At 29.6% G+C, this 23,564-nt stretch overlaps 2 protein-coding genes across 2 annotated transcripts in view; one reads left to right on the top strand and one right to left on the bottom strand.

The window, feature by feature from the left end:
* Positions 1–15,829, bottom strand: part of LOC117173845 (merlin) — a 31,503-nt gene extending 15,674 nt beyond the window's left edge. Inside the window, exons 1-4 of the mRNA XM_033362492.1 lie at positions 15,422–15,829; positions 11,809–11,938; positions 11,514–11,719; positions 8,080–8,307 (exon numbers count right to left, since the gene is read on the bottom strand). Coding sequence (XP_033218383.1) covers positions 8,080–8,307; positions 11,514–11,719; positions 11,809–11,938; positions 15,422–15,520 — 663 coding nt within the window. The 5' untranslated portion in view covers positions 15,521–15,829. The remainder of the gene's footprint in view (positions 1–8,079; positions 8,308–11,513; positions 11,720–11,808; positions 11,939–15,421) is intronic.
* A 448-nt stretch (positions 15,830–16,277) lies between these two features.
* Positions 16,278–23,564, top strand: part of LOC117172543 (adenomatous polyposis coli protein-like) — a 58,303-nt gene continuing 51,016 nt past the window's right edge. Inside the window, exon 1 of the mRNA XM_033360589.1 lies at positions 16,278–16,638. Coding sequence (XP_033216480.1) covers positions 16,591–16,638 — 48 coding nt within the window. The 5' untranslated portion in view covers positions 16,278–16,590. The remainder of the gene's footprint in view (positions 16,639–23,564) is intronic.

Raw genomic sequence — 23,564 nt, 5'->3', positions numbered from 1 at the left:
CAAATGATTTTTCAAACATAAAAATTAATTTCTACCAAAAAAGACGAATTCTCAATTGAGAAAGATAGTTTTAAAAAAATGGAATAGTTACATTTTCGGTTAAAAAAGTAATTTGCAACTAAATAGATGAATTTTTAAACAAAATGGTGGCATATCCAACTGGAATAATTACATTTTTAGTTTTAAAAAAATCTTAAGCAAACAAAATATATAATTTTCAACAAAATAGTTAAAGTTTCAACTGTAATAACAATTAAATTCTCTGCAAAAGAACTTCATTTTGAGTCAAAGAAAAAAACGAATTTCCTAAAAAACAGCAGAAGAGTTCAACTTTTAACCAAGTAATAAAACTTTGATTCCAAAAAATATTACTTCTGAATGAAAAATGTAGTACGTGATATTTCAACCAAAAGAAGGCGACTTTTTAAAATTTATTTTAAAACTAAAAAACATTTTTTTGCCAAGACAGAAAATATTGCAAACAAACTGGTAAATTTTCAGCAAAGTACATAGAACCGTTAATTTTTCAGTTAAAAAATTAATTTAAAAAAACATGTTTTTTCAACAAAATAATTTAATGAAATAATATAAACCTACTTTTACAAATGAACAATCATTGTTATTGAATTTTATCATTTAATTTTATAATCATTGGAAATTCCTTGGATATAAATTAAATTTAAATTATTCATTAAATTTGTCTAAAAAAAAAACTGTTGAAATAAAATGCACGCGTGCGTTCATATCCCTGGATTTCTATTTTCTAATATTGAAAACATAAACTATTTAGAAATCCACGTTATCGAATTTTTAAAAATTAAGAGTTATACAACATTTTAAAATACGTTAAATAATTAAATAAATTATTGATTCTACTTATTAAATCTTCACGTCCCTGCATTTTTGTTTTATAATATTAAACATTTAAAGTACATAATTTAAAAATCCGTAAAACATTTTTTTAATATTCAGAGTTCAAAATTTTTTTAACGAAATCTATTGCAAATCTATCCAATCTTTTTAAATAACTTAAAATCTTTCAATTTCTTTCCAAATTTTTGATATCCATAACCCTTCAAATGGTAGGAGTCACATATTGTTAAATTTTGAATAGAAAAATTTTTTTTACCCTTCGATTAAAGATTGTTTAAATTTAAAAAATGCACCTGCATAAAATTGACAATTTAGCCATTATTGTCGAATTTAAAACGTCTAGAAAATTTAAAATTGTATGCCTTTAGCCGATACACGGCATCCCTATGAGAAAAGCTGTTGCGTACCCGCGCCTTAGCCCTTAATCGACCTCTCTTTCTCCCCTCCTCTTCTCGTCTATCCCCACTTTGTCACCAGCAAGAGCGGCTGCGCCGTCTATGCTCATAGCGTTGAGTACTTTCGCCGAAGCCACATGTTACAAATTCGAGGTGCACGAAATCTTGTTTTGTGGTCCTTTTTCGTGGTATTTTTTCGGATCATTAAGTGTTGTGCTGTGTTTAAAACTAGTGCAGGATATTCCCATGGCGAATAACGCTTCTAATTTGCCTGCGGGCGCCCAGAGAAGCTCGAACAATGGGGCCCAGGAGCGTCGTGATGTTGCGCAATATAGTGAAATTGAACGGCGTCATTCGCTTTATGATGCCGACACCGACTCAAGCGAAGACCAGGCTTCTCTTCCCCCAAAGAGACCTCGTTTAAAGAGAAGTAGATCTCGTTACCGCGAGTTACAAGATCAGATTAATGCATTAGCTGGCTTGGTTTCCCGAGAACCTTCTGGCTTTTCAGAGCCGGGGTCGTCTACAAAGCTATTGGACTTTGGGGAATTGAGAACCGACGTAGATGAGAGGAAAACAGTTCGTCCAGCCCTCAAAGAGCGTTTGGACAGGATAAATGCCCTACAGCGTTTTGGCTCATCGGAATGGAAAGAGGTTAGGTATTCTAATGCTTTGAAGAGCTTTCTTGCGTCGCCTGGCTTTACGGATCTTAAAGTTAATGAAGAGCTTTGCCATCTCGATAAGAAAAAAGACACGCTATTACCTACGGAACGAGTTTTAGCTGGGTTGTCAAATGCTGTATTCGAGCAGAAGGAATTGTTAGCCTGTAATCTTCAAGCAGTGGTAGATTGGGCTTTTTCGGGGTCTGATGATTTTACGCCGCAAACATTGTTTGAACATTCATCATCACTTTTTGGCTCAGGCTCAAAGGTACAGACAAATTTTGATTTAATAATGCAAGTAATCTGCGGGAAAAGGGCGGAGTACATTGAGAATAGAAGGGAACGACTCCTATCCGAGATTCAGAACAGAAACGTTCGAGCAGCTTTACGCTGGGCCCCCCCCAAGTTCAGAATATCTTTTTGGCAAAGAGGATTTGTCACGTCTTATCCAATCTCTAGGGGGAACTCAAATTTGGCTAAATACGCCTTCATACGTGGCAACCAAGAGAATGATTCCAAGGAAAGACTTTTCCCACTCTACTTCATCCAACAACCGGACTTTTCAGCCCCCAAGGGGATCATCGCAGACTCCAAGGTTTAGAAACGACTCGCGACGCGGTAATTTCGCCCCTAAGAATACAACAAAGAAGGGACCACTCATATTCAAGCTCGTGGATTCCTTTCGTGGAAAGCCAGACGATAGATGACTACCCGTCAGTTCCGAATTTCTTAGGAGGCCAGCTACGTCACTTCCGAGAGAGGTGGAGGGTTTTGGGGTTCGAAACCAAAGTTGATATGCAATTGGATGGATTCCAATTTTTTAACAAGGCCATCGCAACAGATGTCTCAACAGATCGATCTGTTGAAGAGACAAGGTATTCTCGAGCCTCCAACACGTTTAGGCCCAAGCTTCATCTCAAAAATGTTTTTGGTCAAAAAGAGCAACGGAGAAATAAGGCCGATCTTCGATCTACGAGACCTCAACAGGCATGTAAAGGTTAAAAAGTTTCATTCAATCTCACATTTCAGAATACCAGATTTTCTGCAGGACGAGGACTGGATGACTCGAATCGATCTGTCTCAAGCTTACTTTCACGTACCAGTGGCAGAGTCCCATCGTTGCCTCCTTCGCCTCGTCTACGGCAAGGAGCTTTTGCAGATGACGAGCTTGCCATTTGGCCTCTCAGCTGCCCCTCAGATCTTCGCGACCATAACGAATTGGATTGCGGAAATCCTTCGTTCGCGAGGTATGAGGGTAGTCGTGTATCTAGACGACTTTTGTTTGGTCTCTCAGGACAGAAACAAATTAAACTCACAGATCAACGAGGCTGTCGAGTTGCTGGAATTCCTCGGATGGATGGTAAATCGCGAAAAGTGTATACTGAATCCCTGCCAAGAGATGGAGTTTCTGGGAATACTGTGGAACACACGGGACAATGTCAAGAGTCTTCCGTGCAAAAAGGCCCAAAAGATTACGGACCTGATAAAGGAGATACGATTAAAGCGGCGTTGTACCCTGAAACAGACTCAGCGCCTACTGGGCCATATGAATTTCGCCAACTTTGTAATTCACAGGGGACTTCTTCACTGTCGCTACCTTCAGAGGTTTTTAACCCAGTTCAATCAACACAGACCTCGACAGAAGTGAGCGATTACGTCTCGAGTGGAAGAGGAGTTAGAGTGGTGGCAGGGTGCCACGACGTCATCTGTATGCCTGCACAGAGGACGGATAACCAACTTCCTGACGAAGGACGCAGCGGACACAGGATGGGGAGCCCAGATAGATGGGTCCCACCTCCACGGATCGTGGACCAGGGATCAGAAACGATGGCACTCGAACAAAAAAGAGATGTTTGCGGTATTGGCTGGAATAAAACAGATGGCTCACCATCTCCAGGGCGCTCACATTCTGCTTCAGTCGGACATTCGTACCCTGGTAGCCTACATTCAGAAGGTGGGAGGTACAAGATCGATAAGTTTATTGGACCTGACCTACCAAATTCTCCACCTTCTCGACCAGCAGAAAATAACCCTGTCGGCGGCATATCTCCCAGGCAGGTACAACAGGATCGCAGACCGATTGTCAAGGAAGAAGGCGCTCCCAGAGTGGCATTTGCTTCCCGCTGCGACAGACGAAATCTTCGCAAAATGGGGAGTTTCAGTCATCGATCTTTTTGCCTCAGCAAATTCGGCGGTAGTCAGGCCCTACGTTTCTCGAGACTGCAGCGATCCTTACGCCTTCTTCATATACGCATTCAGTCGTCCATGGCACTTCAGATTAGGATGGGTCTTTCCTCCTCCCAATCTCATACCCAGAGTGCTTGCCCACCTGAACAGCTGCAAAGGGCAATTCTTAATAGTAGCGCCAAGATGGGATCAAACGTTTTGGATGCCGGATCTGCTCAGCAGGAGCATGGAACCACCTCTAACCATTCAAAACTTGGAGAGTGTGCTGATAGACTTGGCGACAGGCCAACCTCCGCAGCAGGTGGAACGGCTAACACTACAGGTATGGAAAGTTGGATGTGGGAAGATTTAGTCAAAGACTGGTCCCAACAGGAAAAGAATTTGCTTAAGCAATGTTGGAGGAGTTCTACTTTGCAGACCTACAGGGCACCGATTCGAAGATGGCTCTGTTGATGTGAAAAGCAAAATATTAACCCTAGGTCTCCGCAGGGTAAGGATTTGGCCAGGTTCTTAGCAGACTTATTTATTACTCAAAAGTTCGCTTATAATACCATTCTTCTTCACAAGTCTGCAGTAGCAATATTCTGCGCAGGTAGATCTACATTAAGTTTATCCTCTGATTTTTTGGTTCATCAGGTCCTGAAAGCCATTTCAGTGGCAAAACCTCAAGCATTTCGAGCACCAATCTGGGATGCACTGATTTTGCTTAATTGGCTATCTAGGCGAACTGCCGATTTATCATTCTTTGAACTTTCAAGGCGTACCGCAGTGCTACTTTTATTGACATCCGGCCGTCGTATTCATGATCTCACTCTTTTAAAGATCTCAAAGAATTTTCTCGTTAACTTGGAGAACGAGATAATTTTATGGCCAGCTTTTGGATCGAAGACGGATCGGGCTTCGTTCAGACAGTCAGGATGGAAACTCTCGAAGCACCCCAATATCTGGTTGTGCCCTGTCACATGGATCAGGGCTATGCTTGGAAAATCGAAAGAGAGAAGAAAAGAGGGCAGTGTTGACGCCCTGTTTATTACTATTGTTGAAGCCAACAAAGCAGCTTCCAAGACAGTGATTGCAACGTGGGTTCGATCAGTTCTCAGAGATGCTGGAATAGACGCTTCCCCGGGTAGCATTCGTTCAGCGGTTGCATCTCGCGGATGGCTAGACGATCTTCCAGTCCAGTACATTTTGGACCGAGGCAATTGGAGATGCGCTGAGACGTTCAGAAAACACTATTGTCGTGAGGTACAGGAGGCTAGTCAAGCAATTTCTACTTCGCTTTTATCCAACTTTACTCCTGTCTAAATAGTAAGTATGTGACACTTTTTACAGTTCAATCTAAATAGTGAGTATGCAATAGCTTTTGAAAAAATAATATTATAATGAAATATGATAGAGAAAAAGAATTTCGAATCTTCCTCATTTATACTCTTTTGTAAATCACACAGCGTTGAGGTCACCAGTAGATAACAAACACGTCTCTCATAGGGATGCCGTGTATCGGCCAAAGGCATACAATACAAGTGTTTTGAATTACAACAAAACACGTATTGTGTGACGGAGCCGACACACGGCATCCTGGTAAGTGTCTTACTGATGAGAGCCGCTATTCGCTGTCAGCCGCGCTCGTGTTGCCGCCTAGCGGATTTGAACGTTAAATAGCGGGCGTGTGTATTTACGTGGGTGCAAATGGTCAGTCAAACAAGATTATGCAAGAATTATTTAAAAATTGATTTTGTCAGTTCAGTAATAGTATGTGTAAAGTTAGTGATACTAATAGCTACAACTTCTAGTAAGAAACTTGTAAGTATACGATTACGTACTTGATAAAAGATACTTGTTATGTAGCTAGTATAGGTTAAGTCATGCAAAACAAATCTGTTTCAGAGATTTTCAAAAAGTAATCTACACAGATAAAATAATATTGAAATAAATCGCACGTACAACATATGATGTAATAAATCATTTCTTTCTTTTTTTTTGGTTCCAGGTATGAATCATGACCGTTGTAATAAGAACCGAATGTGCAAAAATAACACACAATATATTTTAATTTTTATATTTATTTTTATTTAGATTATTTTTATATTTAAATCACGTTACACTATATTATGCAGTGAATCTTTCCCAAGTGTCTGGTAGATTTGGAAAACTGTCACGAATAAAGACGCTTGAAAGCGAGGTTATGATTCACTTACTTTATTCTCTTTACAGCAGCTATCCACTTCCGTCTTTGTAACACTTTACTAGGTGCTTTAGGAAATTTATAAAATTGGCAATTTTCCGTTTTGCCATTATTCTTACAATTCACGACACAGCATGAATAATTCCAGTTTGACATACTGCCTTCCTATTGAAATGCATACGAATTGTAATAAAAACACACGCCCGCTGTTTTCGTTACTTGCCACTCCGGGCACTGGCATCGTTTTGCTTATCCCCTCCAACCGGCGGCTCACAGCGAATGAGCATAGACGGCGCAGCCGCTCTTGCTGGTGACAAAGTGGGGATAGACGAGAAGAGGAGGGGAGAAAGAGAGGTCGATTAAGGGCTAAGGCGCGGGTACGCAACAGCTTCTCTCATAGGGATGCCATGTATCGGCTCCGTCACAGAATACGTGTTTTGTTGTAATTCAAAACACTTGTATTTTCGAAACTTACTTAGTAAAACTAAAAGCCTCAACTATGCAAATTTTCACATCGAGAAATGTCATTGAGATTAGTAATAATTCTTATAATTCTCGTTTGAATTTTAGTCTAAACGAATAATACTTATTATAATATATCTAACATAATGACAATCAATATTCAAATTTAAACTAAAAAAATCTGTAATTTGGACAGACGGGCCATCGTATTTTATTACATTTAATTTTTAAAAATACTGAATTTTTATAGATTCAAATAACAAATATTTTACCTGCACAGTTTTATTGAAATCCTAAATAGGTTAGCTTTAAATAAGTTCAATTTAAAACAGTAAAATTAATATTACAATAGATTATTCTGTAATTTAAACCAAGCTTTCACTACTTATGATAACTTATTCTAGTTTTGAATCGAATATTTTTGTATATATAAAATGAACAATTGTATTCTCAACTAAAGTATATTTAAATTTAATTAAATCGCAAAATTTTCAAATTTAAATAACTGTAAATTTGGAAAATTAAACGTTCCAATTAAAAATTCTTGAATTTTGTAAATATAGAATTGATGGTTATTCCATTTTTACGATTTAATATTTTAAAGGTATGTGCTTTGAACGCTTTTTTTAGAACACTTCAACTTTGAATATTTGCAATTGAAGACACTTTGATATTAAATCTTTGCAATAGAAAACGATGAAATTTTGAATGATTTTATTGTAGTTGTTCAATTTTAAAATGTTAAAATATTCAATTATGAAGGTTTCAAATTGAAATTTCTTCTATTTTAAGGATGAATAAATGAACATTCTTGAATTTCGTCAACTGTCAAGAGTTTTCAATTCGAAATTGAAGGAATTTTTAATTTAAATCATCAATATTAGAGCATTTTTCGAATTTAATATATTATATTATGATATATTAAATTATATCTATAATTTTGAAGTTTTACAAAACTAGATAACCAGCAAAATCGGATTTTTTTCAGGAGAGCAAAAAGAAATTCTGTAAAATCGAAATTGTGAGATGACATGCTGCTGATTGAAAAACCCTAAAAAATTGATTCGAAACATTTATCCATTTTCGAGGAAATAAACGTGTCAGCTGACAGACAATCTTAAAGTGACACTTGCCACAAATTAGAACAGGCTAAGCTGCGGATTGCGATAAAAAAATGTAATCTTGAATTTAAATAAATAATAAAAACTCACTCCTGAGATTTTGATTGAATTTTCTCTAATAATATAAGGCCATTCGTTTTGATGCTTTTATCTTTGGATGGATAATATTAATACCAAAAAAAATATATACTTACACTAATGGGAAAGTAATTAACGCCGTACATATCAAGGTCTTGGGTGATTTTTAAATACTCCATTTCAGCTTCATCGCGGGACATTCCCCGATGATCGGCATACCAAATTTTAATTCGATCCTCCCACATTTCGGGAGTCATTTGATATTGATCGATCACTCTTTGTGGAAGAAGAGCTTCACCAGCTAATGTTCCTGGTCGAAACGATACTTCATCGTAGTCTCCATACTAAAAAAAAAAAAATCAATTTCAGAATATTCACTCACCATACAAAGAAAGGTCTAAAATAGTAAAAAATGCTTTTTTTTAATTAATTCAGCACTTTCAGTGTAAGTTTCAATACATAAAATATGACAATATATCAAAAAATGGCTACTAAAGGTTCACCGGCCGCACTTGAATTACGTTATGTATTATGGGATTATAAACAGAATAAACAAATATTTAAGATACAAAATTAAAAAATTAATTTAAAAAATAGAGATTCTACCATAAAAAATGACTTTTTAACCAAATAATTTCCAAACCAAATAGTTGAATCCTCAAGCAAAGAAGATTAATTCTCAACTAAACAGTTGCATTTTTATCCAAAAAAGATGAAATTTTTGTTAAAGTAGATTAAAAAGATTTCGGTTTGGGTTTTTAACATCAAAATATTAAATTTTGAAGAGATGTAAATTTTGTATAGATAGATGAATATAAAATTAAAAACACAAATTAAAAAAAAAAGTTGAACTTACATAAAAAAAGGTTTAAGTTGACTTTTCAACGCCAAAATATGCATTTTAAACACAAAGGAAATTTTCGATCAAAACGGTTGAGTTTTCAAGCCAAAAAGATGAATTAAAAATAAAACAGTTGAAATATCAACCAAAAAGAATGACTCTTTAATCAAATCGTTGAGTTTTCAATCAAAGAGTAGCATCTTTATTCAAGAAATGTGCAATTTCTACTAAATTAAATGAATTTTTAAAATAAAAAGAAAAACTTATTTAAAAAAAGTTGAATCTTCATTCAAATGTAAATTTTCTACGAAAGTAGTTGAATTTTCAAACAAAAAAGACGAATTTTCAACAAAAAAGACGAATTTTCAACAAAGAAGTTGAATTTTCAATATAACAGAATGAGTTTTTAACAAAAGTGTTGAACTTTCAAACAAATAATAAAATTTATAACTAAAAAGATACTTTTCACGAGGAAGCAACTGCAAACAAAAAGAAATATAAATATAAATACAAGCAAAATAAATTACTAACAAGAATATTATATCAGAGTTAGCGCCAAAACTTTATTTTGAAAGTTCCCTACTTGCTCCCTGACAATTAATATTCAAAGAAAAGAATCTTTATTTCTGCTTGACAATTTTTTAGAGTTATAGAAATTCCCTAACTTTGCAATATTACGTAATGTAAAAACCTTCCTTGATTAAAACACTTATATTTGAAAAATTTTGAAAACTTTTAAACCTTTAAACATTTCGTAAATTGCGTTAAAATGTTCCGAAAGCTCAGGAAATCCTTTCGAATTGGTTAGGGAGATCATAAAATCCCATAAAATAATTTTAAATACTTTCAGAAACCACTTTTTTTTAATCTGTCATAATCAATTGAACATTTTTGAAAGCTCATGAAATTCCCTAACTTTTTTTTAAATACCTCGAAATTTTTAGAAATGATATGAAATCTTCTGAAATTCGTTAAAATAATTAATTTAATTAATTAATTTAATTTAATTTAATAAAAAAATTAATTAATTTAGGTGTAGGTTTTTTAAAAGACTAATCTCAGGTTTTGAAGATTTAAAAATATGTCGAAAAAGAGCCGGAAGATTTCGAGGCAAATTTTTCAATTTTGAAGGATTAAAAAATTGTTTAGGAAAACTTTGAATTACATAAAAAGATATTTCGAAGTTTTGAAAAAATAAATAAAAATATAAATCTCGAGAAGATTTCAAAAAATTAAAACAGGAGATTTTAGAAGATTTCGAAAAAAAGAAGTTTCAAAAAATGGAAATGTTTCAAGAAAATAAAAAAATTGTCTTAAGATTTCTGGGAAAATTTAAAATGAATAAAAAAATTTTAATTATTTCCTAAAATTTTTAAGAATAATGTAAAAGATTTGAAAGCGATATTTCTTATTTTTTCATGATTAAACCTTATACAAAGAATTCGGGTAAGTTTGGGAGATATTTAAGTTTTAAAAATTTACACAAATAATTTAAAACATTTCAAAAGATTTCCAAAATTTTCAAAAAAAAAAAAAAAAGAATGTGAAAGATCTAAAGAAGACTTTTTAATATCGAAAGATTTTTCAAAATTTGACGCATAATTTGAGCCCATTTCAAATATATTTGAAAAATCAGAAGATTCGAAAGGATTACAAATGATTAATTTATCAAATATTTTTAACGTTCTTCTAAACTTCTAAATTCTTGAAGAACCTTTAAACTGACTCAACAAATAAACGAATCAACTAAGAAAATAACTAGTTATTCCAAATTATATTTTTAATTTAGAATTCATGTTAATTAAAATTAATACATAAATTGGAAAATGTGTTCAAACACATCAATTATTAATGTTTTTTTAAATTAAAACGTTTTAACGTTATTTAAATTATTAGGGATAAAGTTATTTTTTAAAGCAAAATGTTAAGACGATAAAATTGGTGCTCTGTGCAAGTTGAGAATTTAAATAATTTGCTGAAAATTCGTCTTTGTTGGTTAAATCCAACCTTTTATTTCAAATTAAAATCTTTTTTGTTGAAATATCAACTATTACATTTTTCGTTAAAAAATCAGTTTTTTTGTTGTCTTAAACTACACTCCATTTTTTGGTTGAAAATTGAAATTTTTTGTTTAAAAATGCAACTTTTAGTTAAATATTTTTATAAAAGAATTAAAATATAAATTACAAATTAATCAAATAAAAATTTATCTAACAACGCATTCACTTTTAAAACCACTTATTTCAAATTTGATGTGATTTTCTGAAATTGTTTTTTTTTGTTAACTTCAAATATTTGGTTAAAAATGTATGTGTTTTTGAATTTTTTGTGAACAAAATTAATCCTCTTAGTCGAAAATTCATCACCCCAGTTAAAAATTCAACTTTTTTGTTTAAAGCTCATCCCTTTGGCATGAAAATTCAACATTTTGGATGAAATTTTTTTATATATTGATTGAAAAATCTTTTTTGGTTGAAAAATCGTATCTTTAATTTCAAAATTGATCTCTTGTGGAAGAAAAATAATCTTTTTTAGATAAAAATGCAACTGTTTGCTTGCAAATTAATCTGTTTTGGTTCAGGATTCAACGAGTTTGTTGGAAACTCGTCCTTTTTCGTTCAATTCAAGTGTTTTTATTTCATATTTAAAATCGTTTCTAGGTTAAATTCTTTTGTTATTTAAACGTTAATTAATTTTAACTAATGTTACCTTTGCTTGAACTGCATAGGATGCGAGTAAAACGGAAGCTTCCGGCGGACAGTAAATATCCATCGAAATAATCGCTTGCTTAACTTGAAGAAAAATTAAATGTTGAGTGACTTCTTGGACCAGCTCCTCAGCCACGTCCTCTGGGTAAAATTTTGCCAGGAACATAAATGGCGTCGTTGGTTGTTGAGAGATACCCTGATCTTGTACTGAAAATAAATTTTAATATAAATTTTACTTCGTTATAAAGTAGTAATATAGATTTCAGATTTTAAGGATTTTTGGAGAAAATATTTACCCTTCTTGTCCAGTTTCAGCCATGATATAAATCCTTTTGCGTCTTCATACTGTAAACCGAAATACCATGTTTCTCTCAGGCCGATTGTTCGACAAACTAAATCGAATAAATCTCTTCCTGTAGCCCTCCACTGAAAAATAAGTAATTAAAATATTTTTGTTAATACAGGGTGACCTTTTAAACGAAGAAAAAAATTCCCGGTCATTTCCCGATTTCCCCCCGGTTCGCAAACATTTTTCACGGCCAATGAAATTCAAAAAATCAAACTATATCATAAACATTTTGACATATAAAGTAATAAACAATAAGAAACAAATGAAAGCATTCAAAGTGGAACTCTTGAATTCCAAATTTTGAAATTGAAGTTTAAAAGTTTTTCAATTCAAAAATTGAGTATTTAAATGCTCAAAAATTTTCACGTTCAAAATAGAAGGAACTAACACTTTTCAATTAAACAATATTAAATGAAATGCAAATAAGCTAGAAAATTCTGAACTTGTATAAATTATAGAGTTCAAAGATTCAGATTAAGTTCCAAAAATATAAATCCACGTTAACATTTTCAATACACTAAATTAAAGAATCAAGCAATGAACTTTCAGAATTCATGTTTTTTTAAAGTAATTTTAATCTAGACACATTAAAAATTGAAAAATCTTTTTTTTTTTTTAACTAAACAGTTCTTAAATTATAAGTTGAATTATTTTTCTTTTAAATAGTCTAGGCATAATTCAAAAGCTTTAAAATTTTAGTTCAAAATCTTGAAAAAACTTGAAGTGGTTTAAAGCTTTTCCAAATTTAAAATAATTTTTGAATTTTTTGTCAGGACTTTCAAATATATTTCAAAATGAATTGAATTTTTTCTATAACTTTTAAAAAATCCTGCAGGTTAAGAAAAAATTTGATTTGAATTTATAAATAACAACAGAACAATTATTATTTGTAAAAATATTAGAGTAATTTTAAGAAATATTTAGAAGGTTTAAAAAAATTCGAATTAAATTTAGAACTTGAAATAATTTGAAATGCTTACAGCCGAATTTAAAATAAAATTTAGATTTTTGCAGATTCCGAAGAAAAAATTCAGCATTTTTTTAAGAATTGTGAAAGACTACAAAAGAATAAAAATTTTCTTAAGAAAATTTAAAATGATTTTTCACTTTGAAAAATTATTGTAACAGAAAGTTTAAGAAGATTTTAGGAGATTTAGAAAATTATCAAAGAAGAACATGGAAGATTTCAAGGATTTTATTTAAATTGCTGGATTTTCAAAAATTGTAGGAAAATTTCGATTGATTTTAAAATGTATTTAGAGGTTCTGAAAAAATGTGAACACACTTCGTTTAAATTACTTGAAATAATTTCAAGTTTTTAAATAATTTTGAATCTTTTCAAAACTTCTACGTATCTCTTAAAATTAGTCAAATTTTTTCTACATATAATAAGTGTTCAATTGTTATTTATGCGTGAAAATTTAAAATTTTCACTTATAAATTAAACACTTTTTAAATAGAACAATTAAAATTGTAACGATAAATGTTTAAAAGTTCTTCGAACATCTCAAAATTTAAAGCTTTCTATGTAAAACAATTCAGTTTCAAATTTTTTTCTTTTAAATATTTGGTTTCAAATTATTCGTCTTAAATGAACAGTCAAATAATGTTAAATTTTAAATACTTATTCTTTTTCTACATTAAGAAATTTTAAATTAAATAGGATGAAAATTAAATAATTTAAACTCACAATATTTAAAATTTAATAAAAACCTTTAATTATGACTATATTATTATGGATTTATTTTTAAGTTGAAAATAGTAAAACGCACGTTTACATTTTTTAATAGCTGAAAAAATTAATAGAAATAATATATTAATAAATTTATTTATTAAGTTCAATATAAAAAAATAATGTAAAAGAATACCTAAAACACTGAATTAAAAATCTATTATTAATAAATCATGAAAATTTTTATTTAAAAATAAAATTATCGGAATAAAAGATATAATAATTTCAATTCTTATCAAGACTTTCGGATTGAAACAGTTACAATCTGGAAATTCTCGAATTAATTTATAAAAATTAAAATTTAGGAAATTATTTAAAAACGGTTGAAATCAAATTTGGACAAAATTTTTATTCTAAAATTTTTGTAAAATTCCCGGTCAAAAAATAAATTCACTGTCATTTCCCGGTTTTTCCTGGTCCCATAAAATTCCAGGTCATTTCCCGGTTTCCCGGTCGAGCGGCTACCCTGTAATATTTTAAAACCGAATATGTATATAGTTCGCGAATTTATTATAAACAGATTATAAATCACGTTTTTTTTCAGTTCCCAGGGACTCAAATAATATGTTCAATTTAGAAGGCGTTGACAAATTATATTAGAAGATATTCTTCAATCGATTAATATCATCAATTAATTAAATAATTAAGTAATACTAAAAAAATAATTATACAGTTCTTGGATTTGTCCCCAAAGTCTATGAATTTAAATAATAATCCACTCCAATGTTTAAATATTTTATATTCTCTTAAGTAAAATTCAGTAGACTTTGAACTAAAACATATCAGTTTTCAAGCAAACGTGGAACAGTTAAATTGTAATTTTAACGAATTATTTTTTTTTCAATCAAAGTAATGAATTTTTCAATAAAATGATAAATATTTACCTGGAATAAATGATTTTTTAACCAAAAAGATGAATTTTTTTACAAGAGGATCAACTTTCTACCAGAAAGATGATTTTTCAACAAAATACTTGAATTTCTAATGGAATAGTTGAATTTTTAACTAATAAATACGAATTTTCTACCAAATTGTTGTACTTGGGATTCAAAAATATAAATCTTTAACCAGAAATTGAATAATTAAAGGTTCTGTTAAAAAAAATTAGTTTTTAACCAAACTGATGAATTTTCAACTAAGATGATGATTCTTCAACTGGAAGTTACATTTTCAGTTAAAAAATATATAATTTTCAACTAATAAAAAAGTCAATAAATTAGTTTAGTTGCAACTGAAATAGCTAATTTTTCGTGAAAAAACTTTTCAGGGAAAAAAAAACAATTTTCAACAAAATATCTGATTTTTCAACCAAAGAAAGATGAAGTTTCAAGCAAAATGATGAATTTTCAACTTAAACCGAACCATTTTTAGTTTAAAACATTAGTTTCAACAAAATAGATAAAGACAGTAACATAAAGCTACTTTTGCAAATGACTCAACTATTATTTTTATTCTATTCAATAATGCCATTAAAAGCACGATTTAAAAAATTCCTTTTTTTTTTAATTCCCTGGTATTTACAAGGTTTTATAAGGGTTGTCAAAGTTCTCTGATAAAAACACGTTTTCTAGATAGGGTAGGCACCCTGTATACACAAGTTACTCTGACAAAAGCGTTAACTAATTAAAGGTAAATAAACCTGCTGATATTAAAAGATAAGACTTCGATATATTTTTAGAATTTTATTTACTGGCTTAAATATTGAAATGTAGATCTCTCGTCAAATATGTAAACTTAAACGAGGAAATGAGCCTTGTAATAGCTTTTGCAGATAACACACGCCCAATCTCAATTAAGGTTTGTCATATAATAAACTTGGGATTCTAACCTCCAAATTGAATTCCAATTCTGCATCGAGTGTACAGACTTTCACTGGAAAGGACTTTCCGCTCTTTTTCCTACGGAACGGTGGCATTTTATTCTTCATTTTCTTCACCGACCATTACGTCGAAAGCGTTGAAAAACAGTGGAAACTAGGAAGTCTAAAAATAGTTTTCGGAAGACAACAATTACTCGGAACAGTCTACACTTTTGACAAGCATTTTGTCAACTTCCGCACACTTTTGAGACTTTTACACTTTAACACTTTTTTATCACGTGTACAAAATAATCACAGCTATCGGTTCGCGGACCGATAGTCACCGAAACATCGCAAAATTGACAAAGAATACGATCAAAATCACAACATTGTGCACAAAAAGCTCGTGCAGCTTGTGATTCCGAAACTATTTCGCAGTAGTCGGGTTGCCTGACGCCAGGCGCAAAGCTATCCCCAATCCCACCGATTTTATTTTTAGCTCCCTTTTTCACTATAATTACCGCGCTAGACGTTAGAGGAAAAACTATATTCATGCAGACTAAAGAAACATATTTTAAAAATAAATAATTACTTTGGTGAATAAGTTGCAATTAAATAATTTTTTTCTTTTCTAATTAATTTATACCTAACCTATAAAAAGGTTTATGCTTGGATATTGGCATTAAAAAGTATAAATTATTTTAGGTTATCTATGGAAAATTATGAACTTTCTGTATTGTTTTTAAATATTAATTAATTAATAAATTAAACAAAAGCTAGAATTTAGTTAAAGTAGAGAGGGCGTTAGTGGAATTGCCGCGTTAACTGACAACATTGTATTTCAAAATGGCAACAGCGTGTGATGTGACACTTGACAGTTGACAATTCGATTGTTTGTACAGTGATTTAAAGTGTTTTACAGTATCATTAATTTAGTATTAATAATCCTACAATGTATTCTCTTGTTGAAAGTCTACATTACTAGCTTTCGTATATATGAATAGCTTAAAGTGAAAATTGACATTCTTGAATATTAAACTTATATGTGAGATCATAACCTGAAGAACTGGAAAGGACGATATTATTTTCATTTTTACGCCATAAATCCGCATTTTTGTTAGTTTATAGTGAAAAAATGGTGTGTTAGATGTGACAAAAATATGTTCGAGTAGAATAAATATACAAAGAGAGGCGGAAAAATGTCCTGGACAAAGTATCGTGAAAGGCGTCAAAGTCAATCATCAGAGGTTAGAATTTCAAATATCAGATATATTGCTAAAAATCATGTATTCTTTGCTACTTTAGTAATAGATATTTTTAACTTTTAAAGATCTAGTTATTTCTGATGGGCTTTACTCGTGGAAATCCTCGAGGTTTTTGAAATGCCTCCCGGATTTTCTCGTGTAATCGTGTTATTTTCAGAGAGGATTTATTCGTAAAAATCGTCAATGATTTTCAAATGCCTTGTAGATTTCCTCGTGTAAATCATGTCAAAAAATAACAAACCTTTTTTCAATAGCCATTTTCAAAATGGAGTATAAATAAATATAATGAAAAATACTTAAACCGAATAATAAAATATAATTATATTTTTGGATAAAAGTTATTTTTATTATTAAAAAGGTTAGTATATTGTGTTTTTCTTTCGGAATTTATCTCGTTTTGTTACAAATTCTATTATTGTTATGAAAATATAATTATTTTATTGAAAATGCAACAATATTGTTAAAAAGTAATATATTTTTTTTATTAAAAAATCTACTTCTTTGTGAAAAATTCAGTTTTTTTTAGCTGAAGGTTCATCTCTTTGGTTGAAAATCTAATTATTTTGATGGAAATTCGTTTTATATTTAGTTGAAAATAAAAATTTTAAATGCAAATTAAATAATTCCATTTTTGTATTAAAAATGTATCTTTTTCAGTTAAAAATGTAACTATTTGGTTCAAAATCAATTTGCTTTGTTGAAGGTTCAACTTTTCTGTTCAAAATTAATCTATTTTGTGGAAAATTCCTCTTTTTTGGTAGAAAATTGATATTCTTGGTTGAAAATTAATCTTTTTGCCTAAAAATTGAACAATTTGGTAGAAAACAATTTTTTTTGTTAATTTATTATTTTTTAATCTGAAAATTTAACTGTTTAGTTTTTGGTTAAAACTATATGCTGCATATTGTAGAAATTAAAAATTCAACTCTTTGGTAGAAAATTCAACTATTTAGTATAAAATTCATATATTTGTTTAAATGTCGTCTTCTTGGCTAGAAAATTATTCTTCTTTCTTGAAAGTTAAACTTTTTGGTTAAGAATAAAACTATCTTGTTAAAAATTCATGTTTCTTGATTTATAATTATTTTTGTCGCTAAAAATTAATCTGTTTCTATTTAAAAGACCACTTTTTTCTAAAACATTATACTTGTTTGTTGGCTTCAAAACTTCACTCTTCTGATGAAAATTTGGAGTGAAATTCATGTGTTTGGTTAAAAATTACACTATTGTCAAAAAGTTCAACTCTTTGATTGAAAAGTGGCTTTTTTCCTGAATATTCATGTTTTCGGTTTGAATTGCAACTGTTTTGGTAGAAAATGCGTCTTTTTGGCTTGGAAATTTAACAACTGAATGGATTTTTTTTTCTTTTTTGGTTCAAATTAAAATCCTTTTTGGTAGAAATAATATCTACTATTATTTTTTTCGTTGAGCATTCATATATTTTGGTTAAAAATTCATGTATTTTGATAAAAATTAAATTATTTTAGCAGAATGTTCAATTAATCATACGAAACGAATTAACCTTTTTGTTGAAAAAAAGGGGTTCAGTTATTTTGTTGAAAACTTAATTATTCGGTAGAAAGTTGAAATACTTTGTTGAAAATGCAGTTGTTTGGCTGAAGATTCGTACTTTTAGTTAAAAATTCATTTCTTTGGTTAAAAATTTAACCATTTTTTTCAAATTCGTTTTTTCTTTTTGGGCAGAAAATTAAATATTTTGGTAGAATTTAAAATATCAGGATGACAATTCAACTGTTAGGTGGGAAAATCAACTTTTAGGTTAAAGATTCGACTGTTAGTTTGAAAGTTGATTATTTTCTTGGGAATTTAACTCTTTTCTTGAAAGTTCGTCTTTTTGTTTAAAAATTCCATTTTTTCGATAACAAAATATCATACTTTCTGGTAAAAAATACAACTGTTTGATTGAAAAAGTGACTGAAAAATCTTTCGTGGGTGGAAATTCAACTCTTCTGTTGTTTATTCATCCTTTTGGTTGAAAATTCAACTTAGTTTTAGTCTAAGATATTTTTATTGTAAAATTATAAAATAAAGGAATTGAAAAAAGTAACTTTTTAGTTAGTTTAAAGTTACTTTATCATTTTTAATTGTTGAAATAAATGTAATTTATTGAAATAATGAGTTTTTTTTCTCAAAAAATTTAGAAGTTGATCGCGTTTTCTGAATGAAATGTAATAGTTGGCCATTGCGTAGAATGGCATATTAAAAAAAACAGTATGTGATTATTGAAACAATCTCTTATTTTTTGTTTTCAAAATATCTAAACATTGAGCCAGATATGTCCACTTTTTTCAAATTGATATGCTATGCTACATGTGATGAATAAATTAAATATTGTTGATACTTTTCTTTTAATTTTGACAAATTTCTAGTTTTTAAAACAATTTTTACTTGTTCAAACAGCTTTATTTTAAAAACTCACAAAAATAATATAAAAGCTTAAAAGTTTAAACAAGTTATATTTATTCAAACAATTGAAAAGTGGTTAATATATTCTTTCTATATACTATATAGTTAAAAAAATAATTGTATGTGTTCCATTTGATATTGTTTTTTTTTTAAGTTTTCGAAAAAAAAACTGCTTAAGGAAATAAAAATGGTTTAAACAAATATAAATTTGATAAGAATTTTAAGAAATGTTGAAAATAAACAACAATCGATTGTTTAAATAATTACACAATGTTTTTTTATTTACTATTCCAAACGATGACCAATGTTTACATTTTATTAAGCAAATACGATTATTTTTTTACATTTTTTGGGTAAAAAATAATTGCTTAAATAAGTTACATTTATTAAAGAACTTAAAAATGGTTTAAAAAGTCATGGGGGATATTGAAATCGTCCATAATTAATTATTTGTATAAAAAAGGCAGAAAATTCTGAATATTGACAATAATACGTAAACATGTAGTTTTTTATTTTTGGGTCATACCTCCTGGAGTAAAAACAAATTTTTTGCAATGAATTTTTGGATCACCCTAGTATCCAAATTTTTATAGCATTAGTGTAGCTTTTTTCAAATAGTTAAATTGTTAATTTAATAATTCTACAAATTTGAAGCTTAGTGGAGTTTTTCAAAAATTAAGATTCAAAATTTATCGCCTTAAAAATTTGAAGCTTATAAGTACAAAAATACTTCAAATTTCAATACTTTCAAACTTAAAGTTTTTTTTTGAGAATTTAAACATTTAGCTCTAATGTTTTTAAGTTTTAAAGCGTTTTAATTTGGTTTGTCCAAAAACTGGAAATTTTTGCAAAATATAATTTAAGAGCATGAACGAAGTATTCCTTCGTGCTATAGTTGAATTGAACATTCTTTAAACGTTTATTACAATGCAGAAGCCAATCAAATTGGGCACTTTATTTCGACGCCCTCCAAAAACACTTTTACTACTAAAAATTCGAAACTAAAAGAAAAACATACTGGAACAATTCAAATGGTATAAATAATGATTAAATCTGTGAATTTGAAATTGTCTAATTAATAAATTTGCATTAAAATGATTCTTTAAATGTTTGCAATTCGCTTTTTTCAATTCGAAATTGTTTAATTCTGAACAATTTATATAGAAAAGAGTCTGAAATGTTTAAAACTTCAACTGCGATTTTCAGCGTTCTGCATTATAGTAAGTAGAGTATTTAAAAGCTTTCTGTCTTAAACTATACAGATTTGAATTATTTAAATTACAGTCAAATAATTTTGAATTTTGTTCACACGTCATTATGTCAATCTTAGCCTTTCCTATTTTAAACTGATTTAGCTAAAAAGGTTTATAATTGCAAATTGTACAATGTTGAATTAATTAAATTTCAAATAAAAAAATGTTGAACGTTTCCATTCTAAAAACATATTTTTTAATAATGCAGTTATTTTCAATCAGCATGTATATAATTTTGATATTATTTTTTTAAACTCAATTTATTTACACAATGAGTGGCTGAACTCTAATGATTTCTAATTTTAAAGCTTTTTTAAATTTGGTTTTTCCAAATACTTGATATTTGCATCATAATATAAATAAACATTTCCGTTAAAAATTCTCTTACAGCTTCAACAGTCTTAAGTTTCCGAACGAAAGCCATTCAGAATTATATAATTGCGAAGTAGAAGCATCGAATTTGACCACATTATTACGAGGTCTTCAAAAAATACTTTTACTGCTAGGTACAAGTCTAAACCCAAAAATATATGAGCTTGAGCGATTCTAGTAGAAAATAATGATTAATTCATGAATTTTTAAATGTTTCGAATTTTAAATTGTTTTCAATAACTGAGGCTTTTTGAAAAATTATTTAATTCTGAACTATTTATGTAAAGACGAGAATTTTTAATGTTTAAATCCTCAGCTGTGATTTCGAGTGTTCTAAATTGAGTGTCGGCTAAGTACTAAAAGACTTCCTTTTTTAAATGATAAAACTCTGCATATTGTTCACATGACATTAGTCCAGTTTTAACCTTCTCCATTTTACAATTATGGAGCTATAAAGGATTTTAATTTAAAATTGTACAATTTTAAACAGTTTAAATTAAAAAATTCGCACATGTTTAGTTTTGGACAGCCTCCTGTCATCGAGAGTCGAAAATGGCCATGCAGCGGCGCTAGTAGTAACTGTGTTCTAGTTGTTTTTCTGTTATGTGTCTTTTTTCTTTTTTCTAATAGTGTTTATCTTTTTTGTTAATCGAATCATTTCCATTAATTATCGCTCCGGTATGAAAATACCCGAAGACCCCGAATAAAAGAGTTAGAATCTTTTTAATAATTATGAAAGATCTGAATAGAAATGGTTTCAGTTTTATTTTAAAAGAATAATTTCAATTTTTAAATATATTAAAATGTGGGTTAAAAGAATATGGAGGATGTTCAGACCATTTTTTTTTTAATTTTTCAAGATTCACAAATGTTAATCAAAATTAAAACAAACTTCTCATTAAGAAGCAAAATATCTTTCTGCGATCGATCCAAATAGTCAATTTAGATATAAACATTAATTCAATTTTTCCTTTGGTTATAAGATAAGATATAAGATACGGTCCAACTACACGTTATGACATCGGACAATGGATCAACACCCAACGGAGGTTAGTCCACCTAAGTGAACAACGTACCTTTCTCATTCGATGTAGAAAGGAATCCCTGGTTCCAGTTCATATACAGAATACTAATTAGAAATTTTATTTAACTAATGTTCATTATAAAATTTATACTAAACTCCAAAAAGTAAATTTAACTTACCAGAAAAAACTTTTAAATTGTGAAATCAACAATGTGGTTGACAGGATTCATAAACTAGGTAATTTTTCTAATTATTTAAAACACAGATTGGAAAGAAAAATTATTGATAATTCTATTAGTAACTTATTTAAATCACGATAATCAAGTCTATATAGACTAAAATAGCAACAGAGAGATGTTCACATTAAAAAAATTAATTTACTTAAAAATAGATTTTTGAAAGATGAAAATAAATATAGAAAATTAAGATTAAAAAAATGGTTTAAAAATGTATCCAATGAAACAATTCCAGTTGAAATAGCGGAGACCGTGGTTTTAGATAATGAATTTGGTATTACATACAATTCAGACAAAATTCCATCTAATAATATCATTGCAAATATCGAAGAGTGTATAAAAAATGTAGGCGAAGAAAATAAAAAAGCGAATGTTAGAAAACTTGTAACAGATTTAATTTCAAATCACACAAAAAATAGTAAATTTAATCATTCTAATAAAATATCTGAAATAGTTAAAAATTTTCAAAATGACCATGAAGATATAATATTTGTTAGAGCATATAAAAACAATATTTCAGTTGCAGTTAATAGAAATGATTATAACAAAACAGTTGAAAATTTATTGCAAAATAACATACTATACAAAAAAGTTAACACCAGCTTAGTTCCAGCCACTGAAAATAAGTGCAATGATATTATATCAAGATGGGAAAATAAAAGGTATATAAATGAGAATTTAGCTTATCGTTTGAAAAATCATGGGAGTGTTGTGTCTAAGGCTTGCGCTCTTCCTAAAGTTCACAAACCTGACCTAAAATGGAGATTAATAGTGTCTTCCATAGTATCACCCACTTACAATTTAGCCAAATTTTTATCAAAAATTTTAAAACCTGTTTCTGGTACGACTCACTCTTTTGTTAAAGACAGTTGGGGTTTTAAAGATAAAATTAAGAATATTCATGTACCCATTACCCGCTCATTATTATTATTATTAGATGTGGTTTCTATGTTCGATAACATTCCGTTAGATTTACTTTCTGATTGCATAGAAGAAAAATTACAAGTTTATAAAAATTTATCAAAAATATCTAATTCTGAAATTTTAATAGTTGTTAGAACAGTATTTAATAATACTGTTTTCTCTTTCAACCAAAAGTTTTATAAACAAATATCAGGTTGTCCTATGGGTTCTCCCCTATCTCCAGTTGCTTCCAATCTCGTTTCAGAGTATTTAGAAAATAGAGCATTATAGAAATTAACTTTTAAACCACTTTTCTATAAAAGGTACGTGGATGACATATTCACTATAGTTTCCACTGATAAAATTCAAGAATTAATTAACACATTCAATAGTATGGAAGAATCCTTACAATTTATTTTTGAATTAGAAAATAATAACACCTTAAATTATTTGGATACATCAATCAAAAAAACTGAAAATGGAAGTTTAATTACCAATTGGTACAAAAAACCTTTATGGTCAGGGCAATATTTAAATTATAATTCACACCATCAATTTAACCAAAAAGTTGGATTAATAAAAGGACTAGTAGATACGAGGGCAGTTCAATAAGTCCTTAGAATGAAGTATAAAAACAATTTTTTTTGGGTAAATTTTTTTTTATTTTTCAACATAATCTCCTTGGAGCTCTAT

The sequence above is a fragment of the Belonocnema kinseyi genome, chromosome 5 (assembly GCF_010883055.1).
Source record: "Belonocnema kinseyi isolate 2016_QV_RU_SX_M_011 chromosome 5, B_treatae_v1, whole genome shotgun sequence".
NCBI classification, from domain to species: domain Eukaryota; kingdom Metazoa; phylum Arthropoda; class Insecta; order Hymenoptera; family Cynipidae; genus Belonocnema; species Belonocnema kinseyi.
This window is presented reverse-complemented; position numbering and strand designations above follow the sequence as displayed.